This window comes from Microcaecilia unicolor, chromosome 6, assembly GCF_901765095.1.
Source record: "Microcaecilia unicolor chromosome 6, aMicUni1.1, whole genome shotgun sequence".
NCBI classification, from domain to species: Eukaryota; Metazoa; Chordata; class Amphibia; order Gymnophiona; family Siphonopidae; genus Microcaecilia; species Microcaecilia unicolor.
The window spans coordinates 240,313,961-240,336,853 of record NC_044036.1 but is presented as its reverse complement, the minus strand read 5'-3'; the positions used below and the strand labels follow the sequence as shown (position 1 = coordinate 240,336,853).

Sequence of the window (22,893 nt, the reverse complement as noted above, 5' to 3'; positions counted from 1 at the left end):
AATTGTCATGTTTAGATGAAAGCTGGGATTCTCTCCCTTGGGGGTTATTAATGATACCTACCTCGCTGTCTGTAGCCTGGCTGGTCCAAAGAGCAGAAGCCCATCTTTGGAACTGAACCTGAATATCTTATAGAGCAGCATTGAACCATCAAACTTGGCCTTTTGAAGAGCTCTCTTAATCCCCTGTGCCAATCCTTCCATAAAACCAGGGCCAATTCTGTTTTCTGCTTCATACTTCTGGGGAATCTTTTATGCCAGAGGTAGGAGGAACCAAAGTGGGAAACTATTTAAAAGTAAATCTTAATAACAGATGAGCACCCCTCTCCTTTTCCATTAAAAGAAAAGACAAAGGACCCTATTTGGTGCTATATCTTAGCACATGTGATTTTAATTTGATCTTTAAAATGGATATTGTGTCCACTAGTTTACTAAGACATTTGAGAAAGAATCAGGACTGGTATTAAATATTGTATATAAAAGAATAGGTTTTCTTATTTTTCAGGATGAACCTGACTTTAGAACCATTGGGGTTGTGACAGGGGAATATTCTGCTGTTTAGTAGAGAAGTAGATGTATTATTATGTTAGGGTGGTGCTACAGTCATCTTCATTGAAAAATGTATTGCTGTTTTTCCCTTTGAGGCTTTTCCGGATAATGCTGCTCGTCGAGAAGTCGAAAGTCTCCCAGCTGTCTGTCCAAATAATGGGTGTGTATGGAAAGGCACCATTAAAGACTTTGAGGTAAAGACATTTAGCATCACATGTCCTGAGCAGAATTAGGGTTGTTGTTTTTTTTTTTTTGTTACATTTGTACCCCGTGCTTTCCCGCTCATGGCAGGCTCAATGCGGCTTACATGGGGCAATGGAGGCTTAAGTGACTTGCCCAGAGTCACAAGGAGCTGCCTGTGCCTGAAGTGGGAATCGAACTCAGTTCCTCAGTTCCCCAGGACCAAAGTCCACCACCCTAACCACTAGGCCACTCCTCCACTTATTGGTTTGAGATTGCTGCCTCCAGCTCTGATCCTACATATCCTTTATCAGTCAGGATCTCCCATTCATGATGGGAAGAGGGCCCTAACTGAGCTACCATAGTTTGTTTTGTTCATGACAACCAAGGAGGTTTCCTTAAATAGCCACCTTCTCCCTCAACTTTTACTTGGCAAGAGAGCAACCACACCTTCTTTTGGAACTTGTCATAAATGTGCTATGGCGCAAACCAGCAAGGTCTGTTATGTGATGACTCCAGATCTCTGCCAGTGATAAGCGTCACTTATATGGAACCTCCTTTTGATGAAATGCACTCCAGTTAGTGTTAGAATTAGCAATGATCTGATCTAAAGTTAGCAAGTCTACCAGGCAGTTTAGTAGGTTTCCTCTGGGTATAGTGTAGAGCTACTGTCTGGATATAATGTAGAGGGCACCCAGTCATATTAGCCCTGACTAAACAGCCTTGTAACAAAATAACCCTTGACATTTCACACCCTAACAAAATAGCTCTTGACAAAATGGCCCCTCCCACAAAACAGCCCTTGACAAAACAGCCCCCTTAACAAAAACAGCCCACTAATAAAAAAATAACACATCACAAAATATATAATAAACTACAACTGAAATCTTCACTGATAAAGACTCCTACTAGCATTCAGTTGCATAAAGCATATATAAATAAAATTCTATAGCTACAAACTGGTATTCATGATCTGTTCTGCTATTTAAAGAAACTATTCTTCCATCAACATGCTAATTAAAAAAAACAAAACAATATTGTCATCATTTTCATAGTCTTACAAATCTTATCCTGTTTGGCAAGGTAAGATTATTAAGAAAAAAATGCAGTCCCATATACTGGGCAGCCTGATCGGGCTCTTTTGTCGGAGGGCTAACTTGTCAAGGGTTATATTGTGGGCAGGCCTTTTTGACAGTGGCTGTTATGTCAGGGACTATTATGTTGGGAGCTTTTTTTGTTTGGAGCTTTTTTGTCGGGCTATTTAGACCAGGTACCAATGTAGAGTTACTGCCACCAGTTCTGGTTTGTGGTTTGAGGCTTGATATACTGCTTTTCATAACATATGAAGAAAAGAAAGGCATAGCAAATAATAGGAAAGAGATAGAATAAGGAAATACCTTCGCATCTGCAGCAGATGAATCCAGAGACATGTGGGTTGTGTCCATCTACCAGCAGGTGGAGATAGAGATCACTGGCTTGAACTCATAGCTCCCTCAATAGGAATCTGTTAACAGTCTAGCTTGTTCCAGTGTATGGGTGCTCTAGGGCCCAGTGTAATATTATAGCACTGTCTTTTCATAGGTGGGTTAGGGCTATTCTCCGAGGACAAGCAGGCTCTATATTCTTAGTATATATATATTTATCAAATAATTTGGAAGATATAATGGTTGGAATGGGTATGGACTGAGCACATTTAAACACGTATCACGTAGGGTATACACAAAAAGTAGCACATATGAGTTTATCTTGCTGGGCAGACTGGATGGACCATGCAGGTCTTTTTCTGCCGTCATCTACTATGTTACTATATGGGTCGTCATCCGCGACGGCCCAGGAGATGGAAGAAACCTTTCAAAGCTCTGGAACTTTCCCGAAAGTTCCGTTGTGCGGGCGGCTTTCCACCCATGACGTGAACGTGCAGCGATCAGCTCTTTTTCTTCTGCGCCTCAAGAGAGTTGTGCTCGCCATTACTCCCTTGTGTTTTGCTCAAGGGACCGCTTTTTTCGCGTTTATCGCGCCCTTTTTTTCTTCTTTTATTTAACTTCCTCAAGTAAAATAAATTTAAAAAATAGTTCTTTCCCTTATTTTTTTTAGTTTTTTCCTCATTTTTTCAAGTTTCCTTTCTTTTTTTCGTTGTGGCTGCCTTTAGGCTGCTCGGCCGCATCTTTTTCCCCTTTTTTGTGCCTTTTTAATTGGCACAATCGAGCCTTTTGATTTCATGGACTCTATTTTCCCGCCCATGTCATCAAAGACTCCCAGCGGCTTCAAACGCTGTACTCGCTGTAACCGGACGATCTTGGGTACCGACCCCCACGCGTGGTGCCTCCAGTGTCTTGGGCCCGATCATCTTCCAGCTGCCTGTAAGCTGTGTAAGTTAATGAAGAAAAGGACACAGGTAGCTCGAGAAGCTCAGCACGAGAGACTTTTTTCTGATCGGTCCGGTCCGTCGGCATCGACATCAATACCGAGGTTGGCGACATTGAGGGAAGCAGCGACACAGAGAGCACAGGTAATGCTGTCGAAAGACCGCTTCGAGCTGTGAGCAGCGAGGCATCGAGTAGGTCTCCACCCGTCTCGAGGCCTACTGCTATGCAGGTCCCCGGGACTGACCTTTGTCGGACCCGGCCCCGAGGAGATGTGAGGATTCCACGTCGCCGAGGAGTCTCGATGACAGGCGTCGAGCGAAGGCGAAGAAGCTTCGCCATCGATCTCCTTCCAGGCATGGTACCGAGAGCTCCGGGGAGCTGAGGGAATCAGCACCTGGGAAGCGTCGGCGCCGGGAGGATCGCTCACCCTCCATTCAGGAGGTGCCGATGCGTCGGTCATCCGGCAGCCTGGTACCGGCTCTTGAGCCCCCTCAGATTCCGGCACCGACTCCTGCACCGGCCTCAGAGCCGGTTGCCACCCAGGTCGACTCCCCCTCGACATCGGTGGAGGAAGCTTCACTGGAGTCCTGGCAGGGGTCGACTTCTCGACATCCCCCACAAGGTTGTCGATCCTCGAAGTCGAGGCAGGCTCAGGTTTGGGCTGCTCTTAGGGAGCTTCTGTCCGATACCGAAGAGGAGCGCTCATGGGGAGAAGAGGAAGACCCCAGGTATTTTTCAGAGGAAGAGTCCTGTGGGCTTCCCTCTGATCCTACTCCATCGATTGAAGTAAGGATGTCTCCACCTGAGAGTCTTACTTTCTCATCCTTTGTCCCTCCCTTACTTCCAGGTCTCTCAGCAGAGTGAAGCACGGCCAAAAAGAACGTTTTTATTATTCCGGGGTTGAATGATGTCCAAAAAAGAGCCTGCAGTGTCGGAGCCTGTTTTTGTTTTTTTGAAGTGAAGCTTTATTTTAAAAAATCAATGTACATTTTGGGCGGCCTCCCCCCCCCCCCCCCCCCCCCCCCCCCCCCCGCAATAATAAAAACGTCCTTTTTGGCTGTGCTTCATTCAGCTGAGAGACCTGGAAGTAAGGGAGGGACATCCAAGCAAGTAGAGTTGTAGCTGAGTGGTTAGAACACCGGTCTTGTAATCCAGAGGTGGCGGGTTCATATCCCACTAATAGTTTTGTTAAAAAAAAAAAAAAAAAATGGACGAGCACTTGGATTTATTTCCACTTTTTTAAGTTGTATAAAGTATTTATTAAACATTTATCAAAACAGCATAACAAAATACAGCACTCCAGATCAAGTAAGTAATAGCATAACTGATCAGCTCCAGGTCTCTCTCAGCCAATTCCAGCGCGTTTAGCTGTTACCAGTATCAGCTAAACGTGCTGGGACTGGCTGAGAGAGACCTGGAGGGAGGGACGTCCAAAAAGTTTTGATTTGTGTCCTCTCGCATCCTGATTTTCTGGGCTGGAAGGCTCCTCCGTATCGTCAGGTTAGTTTTTATTCTCTTGCTCTGAACTGTACATTAGCTTGTAGCTTGTAAAAAGAACGTCTTTTTAGAGGGGGTTTTTTTTTATAGTGAAGGACGTCCATAAAGGACGTCCTTGGCATGCACAGAGCAGCCAGCATAACGCTTGGCTGCTCTGTGCATGCTCCACCGGCCGATTGGCCGACTGTTTAACGATGGAATAGAGAATGCAAGTGAACTACAACGAGCAGCTCATTTGCATTCCTATTCCATGATGCATGCCCATTCCTTACCGATTTGCTAAGGGAATCGGTAAGGGAAGGGCTCTAACGATTGATTAGTGCATCTAGCCCTGAATGAGAACTAATTTTGAGTAAGGAGTTTTAAAGCTAACAGTCGAGGCACTCTTGGAGGAGGGGAGTGGCAAGGCCGCGGAATGCCCTTCTTTGTTTCTATGACGCTATGACTCCATAACGTTAAACTTTCACAGTCCCACAAGGAAAACTGAGTTAAGTGCCCCAGATGGGGAGAGAACCCGGTCAAGCTGATCTAGAGGAGCTGCTTGCGAGGATATAAGGAAGAGAAGTGTGCAGCTGGATATATGCTTTGTACAATAGCTGCATATGTTGGGGCTTGTTATTTACAGGACACATAATAACTTGTTGTTTCACTATAGTGTTTGGGGGAATGCTTTACGGTGGAGGAGTAATATGGAAACGGTGCTGAGAAGTGGGGGGAGGGGGGCGGGGCAATGTGTTCTGGGTATACACTAGAGGGGTGAGGGGATCTAAGATAGAGTGTGGGGAGGGGAGAGGTGGAGTGGGGGAGGATGCATGGAAGAGGGATGGCTGAGAGTATGTGGGTGGGGGGAGGAGAGGAGAAGGGGGTGGGAGGGAAGTAGGAGGGGTAGGGTAGACGGGGGCGTACTGGTACAGGAAAGAAGCTACACTAATCAGATAGGTGTGGGATATGTGTGGGAGCTGTCAGTGATCAGAAGACCTCTAATAATATTTGCCCAAGGGAGGCGGTATGGCTGGGACGCCGCCTTGGGGAATGGTGAGCAAATGCATCTTATTCATGCTAAAGAAGGAGTGGTGAATGACTAGTTTAAGAGTGGCTACGCTAAATGTAGATGGCATACACTTGCTGATTAAGAGATCTAAAATCCTCCATTATAGCAAACACATGAAAGTGGTTGCTCCCGAATTTCCCGCTGGCCTGATCGAAGGGATCTTTAAAATACTTGGGGGTGTGCCTGCACTTGGACTCCACCATAATGTATAAAAAAAATGTCAGGGATCAGCTGGAAACAGCTCGGGTATTATGTGGCAGATGAAGAAAATTCCCCATATCTTTTCTGGTCAGAGTGGCCCTAGTGAAGATGATGATCTTCCCAAAGGTCCTATATCCCCTTCAGATGATGCCCCTATGGGTAAAGGGAGTAGACGAGAGAGCATTTCGCGGAGTAATCTCCTCCTTTATATGGGGGAACCGGAGGGCGCGCATAGGATACAGTAAGCTGATAAGGGAGAGGAGTGAGGGGGGGAGTAAAGCTACCGGACCTCAGACTATATAATGTGGCAGCAGTATTAAGATGGATACATGAAATACACACGGAGAAGAGGGTGTTCTCCCCGGTGGGTGTTTGGGAGAGTGAGGCTGAGCTGCTCTCGTTTTTTTTGGCAATATACAACATGGGACCGATAACCAAGTTGTCCCCGCTACTGCGACCCCTTAGATTAGCATGGCAATGGTGGAGGGGTAAGGTGGCCCATTTTTGGAAATGCGGAATAACCCCAGGTTCTTAGCAGAGCAGGGGAGGTCGCCATTCCAGATCTGGGCTCAATTCGGGTGTCGATATGTGGGACAATTAACTGAAGTAGGGGGAGGTAGTTTCCCTCCTTTTTCGACTTGTCAATCTAAATGGCACTTGCTGCAGAAACTGGTCTTCTCCCACTTACAGGTTGGGCACTACATGCAGTCTTTGAAATGAATGGGCACAACGTATCCGGCTTTTACTAAATTGAATACTATATTCATGCAGTTATCACCGGAACATAATCGGTTATCTTATTGGTATAAAGTAAAACTGACGTGGCGCCCGTTACTATCCCTTGACCAACTTGCAAAAAAGTGGAGCTCACTCATAGGGGCGGAAATCTTAGAGAAGGAGCTCTCCAGGTGCTTCCTCTTGGCTTTTAAGATTACTCCTAATGTGGGGCTCCATGAAATTCAATTTTAAGGTATTGCATGTGGCATATGTGGCTAGATGTAAAGGAAAGATGCTAGGTCTTTGGGACTCCAACGAGTGTGATAAAAGTCATAGGGGCAAAGGCACCATAGTACATCATTTCTTACAATGCTGGGTTTTACGGGACTTCTGGAAGGGAGTGCTCGGGAAGTTGGAAGGGGTTCTTCAGGTTCAGATAGAGTGGTCGTATAGCATACTGCTGCTGGGCTCTGATGCTGACCTTGTTAATCAGGGACTAGACACTCATCATTGTAAATTTGTTCCCCTGGCACTGATGCTCGCAAAAAAAGTCATATTGCAGCATTGGATTGACAAATCCCCACCTCCCCTGGCTAAATGGCAGGCTAGCATGGCACAGATGGCTGAATGGGAGGGGGGGAGGTGGCCCTTCTTAGTAAACGGGATACTCTCTATTCAGGTATATGGCGGAGCTGGAAAAAGTTGGCTAAATAGGAAGCCGTCACGCAATGCATACAAAATCATACCCACACGACACGCATTTATATAATAGGCAATAGGAATGCAGTAACGGGATGTAGCACAAAGTGGAGCAAGTACCAGTTCAGAAGGTAGGGTTGGGGCTGGGAGGGGGGAAGGGAGGAGAGGGGGGGATAGGGAAGGGGGGTGGGGAAGGGATAAGGGGAGGGAATGTGGCATTGCGGGGGAGGGATTCTATGAGGTTTTGAGGGGTTAAATTTAAAAAGTGAGAAGCACCTGTTTTAGTACAGTTCTGTTTTCTCAGTAAAGATGCTGCAAGTTAGTTGTACAAGCCCAATGACTCTTAATTGTTGTCCTTTGCATGGTGTGTTTCTCAGTTCAATAAAAACATTAAAAAAAAAAAAAAAGAAATGTTGGTTTGACTCCCCCCCCCCCCCCCCCCCACATACCTAGCTTGCCCCCCCTGTTGCCACCCCAAAAATTTCCATCTAGAGAGATGCCAATGAGATACGTTATCTAGGCATATTTTTAGACTGATAGATTAGAATTGGGTGACCTGAATTTATTTATGTTGTTGTCTGGGCTTGTGTTGAAATATGAAAACCCACAAAAATTGCTAAATTTAGAGATAAAATATAAAGTAAACCTGGGGCAGACTGACAGTGATCTGGGCCCCCGGGCAGTAAGGATCATTGGGACCCCCATTGCTGCGTTGCCACTGCCCCCTCCCACTGCAGCTGTTGCCCCTCTCCCGCACACTACAGATCCCTGAGCCTCAGTGGGCCCTTCCAAGTCCTACCTTGAAGGGCCCTGGTGGCTTTTTCGGGGGCAGGAAAGAAACCCACTCTTTCTTTTAAAACACAGCAGCACTGGGCAGAATAGTGGCAGCCTGCAGAAAAGAGTGTTGTTCTTTCCCTGACCCCACAGAGGCCACTTGACCACCATGACCCTTCAAGGTAGGACTGGGGCGGGCCCACTGAGGCTCAGGGGGCAGTGGTGGGAGGGGGAAAGAGCCTCTGGGCCCTTGGGCACTGCCCGGTTGGCCAAATGGTCAGTCCACCCCTGAAGTAAGCAACATCCAGATATGAGCTAGAGCTTTTCTGTTATTTTATGCAGTGCAGGTAACCATGTAAGTACCTATCTCTGTTATGGTTTCACGGTTTGTATGAGCACTGGCAAAACTTTTGATTTTGTCCCTTATGTCACCATAATTTTGGTTCATGCTGTACTTGTCACTCAGAAAGGTTCCAACATTCTTTATAGCAATGCATATCCACAGGCATTCTGGAATAGTCTGCTACTGTTTTTGCCGCATTCAGAGAGAAAAGAACTTTGAGATTAACCCATTAGTGTTGGACAAGTGGTAGTCAAAGTGATAAAATGATAGTCCAAGAAAACACACTGCCCCTGGCAGAGTAAAGATTAAATCTTGTGTAATTTATCTAGCAGGCCAGTCTTCTGCCACTAGTGCAGGTATTATTGTGCCATTGATTTTTTTTTTTTTTTGGGGGGGGGGGAGGGGAAGAGTCAGGAGTACTGTTGAAGTTGAAGGTTCATGCGTTTCATTGCTATATAGTGGCAGATTCTATTAGGTGTTTTTATCAACCAACTCACTTCTACAAGTGATTCTTCTGTAGTGTATACTTTTTCTAGTTTCTGTTCAGAATATGCATATTTTTGCAGCCGTGCATAAGTAAAAAGAAATAAATAGGATGAGAATTAGAATACAGGAGCTGGGGAGGAGGAAGTGATGTCACTGGGTAGCATTGCTGCATAAGCGCTGAGCTCTTGCTCACCCACAGTGTTTTTTTTGTGATTCCCCAGCTCTCGGTGATATATTCTTGCCTGGATTTACAAGGTAGAGAAGCAGCTTATCTCAGCGATCTGGTGCGGCGATGCAGTCTCGGTCGGATGCAGTGGATCTTTCCCAGTATGCATTCACAGGCGGTGCAAGCGCAAAACACGTGGTGGGCCCGGAGCAGGAGGCCTCGCGTGAGCTGGTGCTGCTCGGGGACTCGTCTCCCGGAGATCTGTTTTTATCGCATGAAGAACAGCCGGGACCTAAGGCAGGAGCTTTTCTTGAGCTGAGAGATTGGCTGCAAGAGATCTGGTCAGGTCTTAAGGTGGTTTGCTCCGATTTGGCTACCCTGGGAGCCGACCTGAGAGGTGAGATTCAGATCTGGGGCATTGAGGAGGCTGAGGGCCAGATTGAGGAGCATGCAGAGATTATGGGGTCATTAGCTAGACAGCGGATGTTCGCCTTGGACATCAACAAATGGCTGATAAATTGGAACATTTGGAGAATCGGAGCCGGTGACACAATTTGCGGTTCTGCGGCCTCCCGGAAACCCCAGCATACCAGGATTGCGAGTCGGTGGCTCAGCGAGTGGTCAGTTCGCTGCTCTCTGAGGCTGAGTCGCTCATTGTTCCTGACGCTGTTCTGTTGAAAAGATATCACATAGCTTTGGGGCACGTGCGGAACAATATTGCTAAGGACATTGCTGCTTTTTTCCAGTACTTTAAGCTGAAAGAACGAGTTCTTAAGGCAGCACGGCAGGCTCACGACTTTAAATGGGACTCTCATCCTGTGGAGATCTAGCAGGATTTAGCCTCAGCTACTTTGAAGCGCCGGGCCGACTTGAAACCGGTTACCATCAGGTTTCGTGAGATGGGCATTCAATATAGATGGAGGCATCCATTTGCACTTGGTTTTTTTTTTATAACAAGGAGGGGTGTATGCATCAGATTAAATCTCTCTCAGAAGCCTGTGAGGTTTTCCCGGAGGGAGATTCAGTGGCGACACCCTCAAATTCAGGCTCATATATGAATGTTGTCTGGGGCTGCCAATTATAGGGTGCTGGGGGGTCTACAGCTTTCTCCGAGGACAAGCAGGCTGCTTGTTCTCACTGAAGGGTGACGTCCACGGCAGCCCCTGATGATCGGAAAATCTTCCTAGCAACAAAAGTTTGCTAGAGGTGTTGCGCGCGGCCATCCGCTTCCCGCCCGTCGCGTGAGAGTCCCGTCAGTTTTTTCTCTTTCCACGGTAGGGAGCGGTTGTTTTTTTCTCTCTCTCTCTGCTCCTGAGAAAGAGCCTTCGATTTTTCGCAAGTTTTCGTGCTTTTTTTTTTTTTCTTTTTCTTTTTTCTTCTGTGCTCTGTTGAGCTCTTATTTAAAAAAAAAAAAAAAGAAGTTCCCCTAAGTTTTTTAGTTGGGCCTTCTTTAAGTTTCCTTTCGCTGCCGTCGCGGCCCCTTTTGGGCTGCGTGTTTGTGTTTCTCCCTTTTGTGCCCTTTTTTTTTTTTTGGCACCATTGAGAATTTTGACCTTGCCGCTGCTAATTTTCCATCCATGACATCGAGGGTTCCCAGCTGCTTCAAGAAGTGCGGTCGGTGCAGCCGGGCAATCTCAGGTACCGATCCCCATTCCTGGTGTATCCAGTGCCTTGAGCCCGACCATCGCCCAGACGCGTGTAAGTTGTGTCTTAGCATTAAAAAGCGGACACAGGCGTCGAGAAAAGATCAGCGGGAACGTCTGTTTGGAGCTTTGCCCGGCACTTCGGCGTTGACAGCGGTACTGAAGTTGGCGGTAATGCCGGGAGGACCACTCACCCTTCATCCAAGAGGTGTCGGTGTGTCGGTCTTCGGACAGTCCGGTTACGCCTCCCTGCTCTGCATGGGTTCTGCCTCTGGCTCCTACACCGGCCCCACAGCCTTTCCCGGCAGACACTCTGGACGAGCGCCTCCGAGCCATTCTTCCAGGTCTTCTGGAGGGCCTGCTGCATCAGTCTGTTTCGGTACTGGGGGTGCTTGCGCCCTCGATACCCTTGATGGAAGCAGCAGCTGGCTCTGTGCCTGTGGTGAGGTCCCCGACATCGATGCCGCTTGTGGCATTGGCCTCGGCTGCCACCCAGGTCGACTCCCCGTCAACATCGCTGGAGGGAGCTTCATCGCCGCCGGCATGGGAGTCGACTTAGACATCGTCATCGAGGACGTGGTTCCTCGGAGTCGAGACGGGCCTGGTTTCGGACTGCAGTTCATGAACTCTTGTCCAACACCGAGGAGGATGCTTCGTGGGGGGAAGAGGAGGATCCTAGATATTTCTCTTCTGAGGAGTCTTGTGATCTTCCTTCTGATCCCACTCCTTCGCCTGAAAGAAAACTTTCTCCCCCGGAGAGTCTTTCTTTCTCCTTCTTTGTGTGGGAAATGTCTGTGGCTATTCCCTTCCCTGTGACATCTGAGGATGAGCCAAGGGCTGAGATGTTTGAGGTCCTTGACTATCCTTCACTACCTAAGGAGTCGTCAACCGTTCCTCTGCATAATGTCCTTAAGCAGACATTGCTGAAGAACTGGATGAAACCACTCTCTAATCCCACCATCCCCAAGAAGGTTGAGTCCCAGTATTGAATCCATGGAGAGCCTGAGTTGATGAAGTCTCAGTTACCTCACGACTCTATGGTTGTGGATTCTGCTCTCAGGAGAGCCAAAAGTTCTAGAGATTTTGCCTAGGCGCCCCCGGGTCAGGAATCTAGACCTATGGACTCTTTTGGGAGGAAGGTCTAAGGGCCCTGGTATGTAGAGTGCTCTGTGCTCTGCTACATTGTTTGCTGAGTGTATGTTCCTAGTGTATGACTTGTTAGCTTGGGCACAGCTTTGCTTGTTAGCCTGTGTACAGCTTTACCAGATCTCCTGTGTTTGCTGAGTGTATGTTCCTGGTGTATGACTTGTTAGCTTGGGCACAGCTTTGCTTGTTAGCCTGTGTACAGCTTTGCTTGATCTCCTGTGTTTGCTGAGTGTATGTTCCTAGTGTATGACTTGGTAGCTTGGGCACAGCTTTGCTTGTTAGCCTGTGTACAGCTTTACCAGATCTCCTGGGTTTGCTGAGTGTATGTTCCTAGTGTATGACTTGTTAGCTTGGGCACAGCTTTGCTTGTTAGCCTGTGTACAGCTTTACCAGATCTCCTGGGTTTGCTGAGTGTATGTTCCTAGTGTATGACTTGTTAGCTTGGGCACAGCTTTGCTTGTTAGCTTGTGTTCAGTTTCCTAGTCTTCTTGTGTTTAGCCTGCTGGTTTTCCCGTGTGTGTTTTCTTTTGCTTCTGGAGCTTCAGCCCTTGTTCAGTCTGCTGCCAGTACGCCTTGATACTGAAGCTCCAGCCATAGTCTTGCTCCTTGACCTGACCATTGCTTTGAACCTGCCTTCTGCCGGAACCCGGACATTCCCTGCCTGTCTGCCTTGCTTTCGCCTAGGTGCCTGGGGGGCACTTCTGTATCCGGATTCCTGCTGTTCCTGCTTGCAAGTTCCAGTTCCGGTTTTTCCTGTAAGCCCTGCTGGCTGCCCGAACCTGAGGGCTCAACCCTCGGGGAAAGGTGGCTAAGCGTAGGTGAAGCCTAGGTCCAGTGTGTACCTGTCCAGCGGGTTCCGGTCCCGTGGGTTCCAGTCCAGTGAATTCCGCTCCAGTGTGTTCCAGTCCAGCGGGCTTCACTCCTGTATGTTCCAGTCCAGTGGGTCCACTCCAGTGTGTTCCAGTCCAGCGGGCTACACTCCAGTGCACACCCGTCCGGTGCGTTCCAGTCCCGTGTTTTCCTGTGTAGAACTCCAGTCCAGGGTTCCGGTCCAGTCTTGTCTTGTCTCTACCATGAAGGTGATCTTGCCTGCCACTGCCGTTCCACGGTTGTGGCCCAAGGACTCACGAACCCAGTGCTCCCGGGGAAGAAGCCTGACAGTATGCCAAGGTCCTCGAGAACGCGACAGAAGGCCTATCAGTCCTCCATGCTCGTGCCCAAGATTCAGTCGTACCAGCTCTACACGAGCATCCACATGCGGAACAATGTCATAAGTACATAAGTAATGCCATACTGGGAAAAGACCCAAGGGTCCATCGAGCCCAGCATCTTGTCTGCGACAGCGGCCAATCCAGGCCAAGGGCACCTGGCAAGCTTCCCAAACGTACAAATATTCTATACATGTTATTCCTGGAATTTTGGATTTTTCCAAGTCCGTTTAGTAGCGGTTTATGGACTTGTCCTTTAGGAAACCGTCCAACCCCTTTTTAAACTCTGCTAAGCTAACCGCCTTCACCACATTTTCCGGCAATGAATTCCAGAGTTTAATTACACGTTGGGTGAAGAAAAATTTTCTCCGATTTGTTTTAAATTTACTACACTGTAGTTTAATCGCAGTGGCTGTTAGATTCTATCTGTTAATGCTGTGGTACAAAGCTTTTAAAACTAAGTGGAAAAGACTATGGAGATTAGCTGTTTTCTGTTAGCTGTTGAAATTTGCTTTTTAATTTTGCCTAACACTAACCTACAATTCCTCCTTTAAACCCCAATCTTTAAGTTCCCAAAGCACAAAGCAAAGTAGCGTTCACTTACCAGAGAAATGTCCTCTTCTCTCAGCAACTGGTGAACTTGGTGGACAAGCTCCCTCCGGAGCACGCCAGGCCTTTTCAGGAGGTGGTCAGGCAGCTGAAGGCGTGTCATAAATTCCTGTCCAGGGGTGCTTAAGATTCTTTTGTTGTTGCATCCAGAGCTGCTGCTCAAGGTATAGTGATGCGCAGACTCTCATGGCTGCGTGCCTCTGACCTGGACAATAGAGTCCAGCAGCAGCTAGCGGATGTTCCTTGTGGGGGGGGGGGATAATATTTTTGGCGAGAAAGTCGAGCAAGTGGTTGAACAGCTCAACCAGCGGGAAACCGCCCTCGACAATCTCTCCCACTGGGCGCCTTCAGCATCTACCTTATCAGGTAGACGTTTTTTCAGGGGAAGGCGGAATGCTGCCTATGCTTACAATAAGCGTAGATACAATCCATCTTCTCGACAGCCTTCTCAGGCTCAACCCCAGTGCGCTCGTTCTTGTCATTAGCGTGCGCCCAGACAGGCCCCTGCAGCTCCCCAGCAAAAGCAAGGGACGGGCTTTTGACTGGCTCCAGTTGAGCATAGCCGCTATCAAAGTGTCTGTGCCGGACGATGTGTCGGTCTGAGGGAGGTTAAAATTTTTTCAGCAAAGGGGGCCTTTCATAACCTCCGATCGGTGGGTTCTTCAAATAGTCCGGCTAGGATACTCCCGTAATTTGATTTCCACACCTCCAAATTGCCCACCGGGAGCTCAGTCCTTCAGCTTCCAGCACAGGCAGGTACTTGCAGAGGAACTCTCCGCCCTTCTCAGCGCCAGTGCGGTTGAGCCCGTTCCACTAGGGCAAGAAGGGCTGGGATTCTATTCCAGGTACTTCCTTGTGCAAAAGAAAACAGAGGGGATGCGTCCCATCCTAGACCTAAGGGGCCTGAACAAATACCTGGTCCGAGAGAAGTTCAGGATGCTTTCCCTGGGCACCCTTCTTCCCATGATTCAGAAAAACGACTGGCTATGCTCTCTGGACTTAAAGGATGCTTATACACACATCCCGATACTGCCAGCTCACAGGCAGTATCTTCAATTCCGTCTGGGAATGCAGCACTTTCAGTATTGTGTGCTGCCCTTTGGTCTCGCGTCTGCGCCCAGGGTGTTTACCAAATGCCTGGTGGTAGTTGCAGCATCGCTACGCAGACTGGGAGTGCATGTGTTCCCTTATCTCGATGATTGGCTGGTGAAGAACACTTCAGAGGCAGGAGCTCTACAGTCGATGCAGATGACTATTCAACTCCTGGAGCTACTGGGGTTTGTCATAAATTACCCAAAGTCCCATCTTGTTCCAGTTCAGAAACTAGAATTCATAGGAGCTCTGCTGGATTCACAGTCGGCTCACACCTATCTTCCAGATGCGAGGGGGGACAACCTTCTGGCTCTTGTTTCCTTGGCCAGAGCGACTCAGCAGATCACAGCTCGGCAGATGTTGAGATTCCTAGGCCATATGGCCTCCACAGTCCATGTGACTCCCATGGCCCGTCTTCACATGCGATCAGTTCAATGGACCCTAGCTTCCCAGTGGTTTCAGGCCGCAGAGGATCTAGAGGATGCAATTCAGCTACCCACCGACTTTCGCCATTCCCTTCAGTGGTGGACAATTCAATCCAATTTGACTTTGGGACGTCCCTTCCAAATTCCTCAGCCGCAAAAAGTGCTGACAACGGACGCATCTCTCCTGGGGTGGGAAGCCCATGTAGATGGGCTTCACACTCAAGGAGCTTGGTCCCTCTAGAAATGAGTTCTTCAGATCAATCTCCCGGAGTTGTGAGTGATCTTGAACGCTCTAAAGGCTTTCAGAGATTGGCTGTCCAATCAAATTATTCAAATTCAGACAGACAATCAGGTTGCCATGTACTACGTCAACAAGCAGGGGGGCACCGGATCTTGCCCCCTGTGTCGGGAAACCGTCCAGATGTGGCTATGGGCTCGTGCCCACGGCATGTTTCTCCATGCTACGTATCTGGCAGGCGTAAACAACAGTCTGGCCAACAGGTTGAGCAGGATAATGCAACCTCACAAGTGGTTGGTCAACTCGTGCATGGTACGCAAGATCTTCCAAGCGTGGGGCACTCCCTCGGTGGATCTTTTTGCCACTTAGACCAATCACAAGTTCCCTCAATTCTGTTCCAGACTTCAGGCCTACGATAGACTAGCGTCGGATGCTTTACTCCTTCATTGGGAGAAGGGTCTCCTGTATGCATATCCTCCCATACCTCTGATGGAGAAGACTTTGTTGAAACTCAAGCAAGACTGTGGAACCATGATTCTGATAGCTCCTTTTTGGCCGTGTCAGATCTGGTTCCCTCTTCTTCTGGAGTTGTCCTCCGAAGAACCGTGGAGATTGGAGTGTTTTCCAACCCTAATTATTCAGAACGAGGGGGCGCTTCTGCATCCCAACCTCCAGTCTCTGGCTCTAACGGCCTGGATGTTGAGGGCGTAGAGTTCGCTTCCTTGGGTCTTTCTGAGGGTGTCTCCCGAGTCTTGCTTGCTTCCAGGAAAGATTCTACTAAGAAGAGTTACTCTTTCAAATGGAGGAGGTTTGCCGTCTGGTGTGACAGCAAGGCCCTAGATCCTCGCTCTTGTCCTACACAGACCCTGCTTGAATACCTTCTACATTTATCAGAGTCTGGTCTCAAGACTAACTCCATAAAAGTTCATCTTAGTGCAATTAGTGCTTATCAACGTGAAGAGGGTAAGCCTATCTCTGGACAGCCTTTAGTTGTTCGCTTCATGAGAGGTTTGCTTTTGTCAAAACCCCCTGTCAAACCTCCACCAGTGTCATGGGATCTCAACGTCGTTCTCACCCAGCTGATGAAGCCTCCTTTTGAGCCACTGAATTCCTGTCAGCTGAATTATTTGAGCAAGAAGGTCATTTTCTTGGTGGCTGTTACTTCAGCTCGTAGAGTCAGTGAGCTGCAAGCCTTGGTAGCCCATGGTCCCTATACTAAATTTCATCATAACAGAGTAGTCCTCCGCACTCACCCTAAGTTCCTGCTGAAGGTGGTGTCGGAGTTCCATCTGAACCAGTCAATTGTCTTGCCAACATTTTTTCTCCATCCTCATACCTGCCCTGCTGAACGTCAGTTGCATACATTGGACTGCAAGAGAGCATTGGCCTTCTATGTGGAGCGGACAAGCCCCTTTAGACAGTCCGCCCAAATGTTTGTTTCTTTTGACCCCAACAGAAGGGGAGTTGCTGTCTGGAAACGCACCATTTCAAATTGGCTAGCAGATTGCATTTCCTTCACTTACGCCCAAGCTGGGCTGACTCTTGAGGGTCATGTCACGGCTCATAGAGCCATGGCAGCCTCAGTGGCCCACTTGAAGTCAGCCACTATAGAAGAGATTTGCAAGGCTGCGACGTGGTCTTCAGTCCACATATTCACATCTCACTACTGCCTTCAGCAGGATAGCCGACGTGACAGTTAATTTGGGCAGTCGGTGCTGCAGAATCTGTTCGGGGTCTAGAATCCAACTCCAACTCCACCCCCCTTGGCCTATTTTTGTTCTGTTCCAGGCTGCACTCTCAGTTAGATATTTTCTTCATAGGTCAATCCTTGTTATGTCCTCGCCGTTGCGAGGCCCAATTGACCTTTCTTTGTTGTTTTGAGTGAGCCTGGGGGCTAGGGATACCCCATCAGTGAGAACAAGCAGCCTGCTTGTCCTCGGAGAAAATGAAGATACACACCTGTAGCAGGCATTCTCCGAGGACAGCAGGCTGATTGTTCTCACATACCCGCCCGCCTCCCCTTTGGAGTTGTCTTTTCCTCTTTGCTTTGTTATCAAACTGATGGGACTCTCGTGTGATGGGTGGGAAGCGGATGGCTGTGCATGTGCGGTGCACGCGCCCGTGCGCGCTTGAAGGCTCTAGCAAACTTTTGTTGCTAGGAAGATTTTCCGATCATCAGTGGCTGCCGTGGACGTCACCCATCAGTGAGAACAATCAGCCTGCTGTCCTCGGAGAATACCTGCTACAGGTATGTATCTTCATTTTATTGTTTCATAATTTCGCAATTTGTTGATATGTTGTGGTTTGATACATGCTATTAATGAATGTTTGCTATGCAATCTGTTGTGGGTTCAAGTAGGGTCACATTTCCTTTGTCTGGCACCTCTTCTTATATGGATGGGGTGTCTTGGATTTGTATGGGGTGGTTGGGGAGGGTGGGTGAGAGGGAGGGGGAGAGGGCGGGAGGTTTTTGGGGGTTTTGTGTAATGGTTGTGAGAGATTGTTTAAGGGAACTGGAGGGTAACTGTGGTGTTATGGGCAACTGGGATGGGGAGGTTTGCTGGGTCGATGGAAAGCCTAAATATTTTAATCTTTGCATAAATGTCAGTGTTATCATTAGTGCTCCTTAATGCCAGTGGATTAAACACCCCTATATAACGACAGGTACTCTTTCAAGAGTTAATTCGCTTGAAGGTAGACATTGCCCTTGTCCAGGAGACACATTTTAAAGCTGTTCATGAACGTGTCTGTCATCTTCGTAAATATCTGCATTTATATTTTGCCTCTAATTGTGATAATACTAAAACCTGGCGGGTTATGATAGCTTTTAATGACTCTAGACCATGGGAGATCTCTAAGGTTGTTTGAGATAAAGTGGGCCGGTTTTTATTAATAACCTCCTCCTTGAGGAGCCAGAAATATACTCTAGTTAATGTATATGGTCCTAATGTAGATCATGAGGAGTTTCTCAGTCGTTTGGATGAAACCCTTATACATCATAGGGTACCCTTTTGGAGGGGGGTGACTTTAATATCACCCTAAATCCCCAGCTTGATAACTCTGCTGTAGCTGTCCACTATGCCCATCGAGATAGGATGTGACTACAGGCCTTTGTCACTCAATGGCAATTATTAGATCTGTGGCGTCATTTTAATCCTACTTTACGGGATTACACCTATTCCTCCTCTGTGAACAATTCTTACTCCCTTATCAGTTTTTGGCTAGGAGAAGCTTTGCTTCTCCTGTTAGTTTCAGCCCATTGAATTGAGTCGCGTAACTGGTCTGACTATGCCCCGGTCTTTTTAGCGCTGCGCTCTCTGGGGACCCCATTAGCCTCTCCACAGTGGCATTTGGATGATGCTTTATCTGATATGACACATGTCTCTCAGCTTGAGTGCCAAATTAAGGATTATATACTTTTAATTGATAGTGGGGAGGTGTCACCGGGTACCTTATGGGATGGCTTTAAGACTGTCCTTCGGGGTCATTTTATAGCAACTTCTCCCATCCTTATGTCTTGTTGGTCAGTAACCCAGTTGTCATAATAACAACACTTAATAGGAGCTATAGGCCATAGCTCTTTTGAAACCTGTAACCCAGGTGACAACCATAGGTGTCACTGTTATGTATTGGCTGAGTTTCCTTTTTTCCTTCCCAGGGATCTGCGACTATTACATTAAGCATGATCAATCCCTGCCATCCCAGAATTGAACGCAGGGCTCCTGAATGCAGGGTCGGTCTTAGCAATTGTGGGACTCTGTGCAGACCAGTTTGGTGGGGCCCTGTCCCTTGTTGACAATATGTGTTTGTAAAATTTCAAATAAAGACAAATCAAGTAAAACTTGTGCAGAAAAACTAATTCAAATAAGCACAATGCTATCATAGGAAACCTAGTATTAAGCAATAAAAATAACCAGAAATTATTCAGTTCAAATCCACTACAATTTAGAGTTCCAATTCTCATAACATAGAAGCGAATAAAGGAAAAAAAGGAAAAATATTAATTAACTAAGAAAAGATCCAGGTATAACCCACCAATACGGAGATGTAACACCGGAGATGCCCCTGGAAGCCAAGAAAGGTATCACTTGTACAGGTTCCCAAAAACAATTCCAAAAAGAGCATTAAACATGCAGTTTGCTAACAAGATGGCCAACTCAAACTGTGGGGAGCTATGAAAAACCTCACACTTTAAACAAACGAGGCCTTGTTTGTTTAAATTGTAAGATTTTTTTCATAGCGCCCCACAGTCTGGGTTAGCCATTTTGTTAGCAAACTGCATGTTTCATGCTCTTTTTGGGACGTTTTGATAGTTTGCTACCCCCAGGTAGCAAAATGTTCCCTATATCAGCTGTAGCAAGCCAAAGAGTATCTAGGGAAACCTCAGCAGGTAGGGATGCCAACTTTGTGACAGAGAAAAGCTTGACACTGCCCTGCTTTATGCCCCTTCCTTGCCCGATTCATGCCCCACTGCAAGTCCCTTGTCACACCTACTGTTGTACCCTTCTCTCACTCTGCCCCTCTACAACCAAATCTACACACTAGGGTCGCCATCTCAGAAGAAAAATTGAAACATGCCAAGTACATTTGATGATTATTTCACAAACCTTGTTAGATGTTATGACAAACTAAAATTAAAGTTTTGAAGTCACCTCAGTAAGGCCAACACACAATCCATCCATTGCAAAACACTAATCTCAAATTCATGCAATAACACACTCAGACCCTTGTTGAACCATAACAGCACTAACTCTCAGGACGCAAAGAGAAACGATCTTATCTGTGAAAAGGCAGCACTGTAAATATTACACCTGACCCTAAAACCCCAGTACATTAGTGAGAAAACAGAACAAATGAGACTGCTAAAGATCTCTACACAGAAACCACATGCTAGCAGAATAATGCACCTTGCTCACATGCAAAACACAGACAGACCATCAATGAATATGAAACACAGAATCACAGACCAGTAAGAGATACGAAGGCAAACATCTGAACTAGAAAGCTCAAGGAGTCAGACTCTGCATATACAACAATGCTAGAGAAACAGAAATGGAAATGCAAGATATCAGAGATGCATATTTCCCAAAACTGATATGTTTCAACTGATAAATTCAGAATACTTTTTCTACCTTTGTAGACTGAGCTTTTTATTTTTCCATTCGTTTTGGTCCATGTCTCTTCTGCTTTTCTTGGATTTCCTGTCCATTTGACATTTATTCTCTCTCTCTGTCATCCATCTTCTCTCTGCATCCCTATCTGTCCTATCCAGCATCTCTTCTCTGTGTCCTTGTTCAGCATCTGCCCTCTTAGCGTCCTTATCCATCCCTTTTGCATTGCCCTGTGTCCCTGTCTCTATTCTTACTCCATGCCCAGCAGTTCTTGTTTGTGCCATGTCCATCCCCTCTCTCTTCCCTTTCTACCATACCCCACAGGCCCAGCATTTCTCCCTTTCTTTCCCTTGCACCCCTCATTTTCTGGCATAACGCCTCCTTTCCATCTGTGGGTCCAGTGTCTCTCTTCTGTTCCACTCCCCACCTCACCCCTGATCCGTTTTGTCTCTTCCCTCCCCCAGTCTGGTCTCTCTCTCTCTCTTGTGCTCCCCTTGCCGGCAGGTCCAGAACATATCCATCAACCTCTTCCTAAAAACCCCGCCCCCCCCCCCCCCCCCCCCGTACATCTCCACCTCCCTCTGCCCCCCTCACCGGCCTAGCACATCCATCTCTTTCTAGTCCCCCCCCCCCCCCCCCCCCCCCCCCGGATTTAGCACATTTCCATCTTGCAGTCCCCATCTCCACCCCATAGCACAGCATATATTCATCTCCCTTTTCCTCCCTTCTCTCCTCCCCCAAAAGAGTCCAACATATTATTCCCTTCTTCCCACCTCAAATCCAGCGTCTCTCCCTCACACCCTGATCCAAGTTGCTTCATCCCCGGCACCGACTGCAGTTAAGGCACATTACTGTGTGGCCAGCCTTGGGGCCTTCCCTTTACCGGTCCTGCCTTCCGTGAGGTAACTTCATGCTTCTGCACGGGCAGTACTGGCAGAGGGAAGGCCACAACGCCGGCCACATTAGTGTGCCTTAATTGCAGCTGGCACTGGGGATGAAGCAACTTCAGAGGATCTGAGAGGGAGAGAGGTGAATTTGAGGTGGGGAGAAGGAGAGAGAGGGACATGCCGAGGCCGCCGCTGCAGCGGGACCCCTGTGAGCAAGAGGCCTTGTGTGACTGCTGCTGTTGCCCCTGCCTGCATGGTTGTGCAAAGCTGTCTCTAAACCAGTAGGCCAAACCAGTTACCTGTGTAGTGATAATGCAGAATAAGAGACATAACTTTGACATCTACTTCAGTGTGTCCACTGTGCTTTTTGAAGTTCATAAAAACACCCTTTTGTGATGCCAGATGAGTTAATCTGCACAGTTGCCAGTTTTAATTGTTGGAGTGTAACAAAACACTCATGCATACCACATGATTGTCTGGAAAGTCCCTAAACTTTGCAGGCAAACAAACCAGGAAAGTACCCAAAGGACAGAGTTGCTGTTGTAAACCAATTTTATTTATGCATAATAAAAAGCTTTACAAAAAAAAGAAAGAAACAGAGATCAACAACTTTGCAGCGCATGGGAGAAAGTGAAATTCAAAACCTTACCAGTTTGTAGGGGGAGCATTATTTATGGGGAGGGGCAGTAAGGTAGTGGTTGTAAAATCTGAGACTGCTTTGCAGCAGCATCATTTCCCAACAGTTTATTTTTCATTTTTACTTCAGTTTTTTAAACTTGGCTCTTGCTGATTCTGCTAGTGATTTAGTTATGAAGGAATCTTCATTAGTAGCATATCATTTAAATACATTTATTTTCAGTAGTACTGTTCTAAGTGTGGTACAATAATACAATGTAAAAGAAAAATACTATAACCTTGGGGTACCATGTTCTCAAGACACAGGTCTAGAATGGGTCTTGAGTGGGTGGCATGTTGGGAGGATTTTGAATTTAGCTCTTACCTTTTTTTTTTTTTTTTCAGTAATAGCTCAAGATGAGCTGAGTTCAGGTACAGTAAATATTGTTCATGTCCTTAGAGGACATAAGTGAAAACATTCAAGCATTACTATGACAGTCTGACAGGGTGGGAGGATGGGGGTGGGTAGGAGGTATGCACCACTTTGATGTTCCCATGCATACCTCCTACCCACCCCCATCCTCCCACCCTGTCAGACTGTCGTAGTAATGCTTGAATGTTTTCACTTATATACACTGTCAGCTAGCACATTTGCTTATTTCCGATCTGACGAAGAAGGGCAACCTTCGAAAGCTAATCAAGAAATGTATTAAGTTATGTCCAATAAAAAAGGTATCATCTTATTTTCTTTTCCATGTTTTATTTTGTTTGAGCACATTTAATTACAATTTTGCAATAATTAAATTAAGTAACTTTTACAGTTACATTAGTTACATTGGATGTAGTATTGTTATATACAAAGATTTCTCAAGATAGGGCCTTTAAGCTGTTTA

The 22,893-nt window shown here is 47.1% G+C and overlaps 1 protein-coding gene across 1 annotated transcript in view; it reads left to right on the top strand.

The window, feature by feature from the left end:
- Positions 1 to 22,893, top strand: part of TRAF2 (TNF receptor associated factor 2) — a 269,754-nt gene that overhangs the window by 108,152 nt on the left and 138,709 nt on the right. The window contains 1 exon segment of the mRNA XM_030206936.1: positions 642 to 740. Coding sequence (XP_030062796.1) covers positions 642 to 740 — 99 coding nt within the window.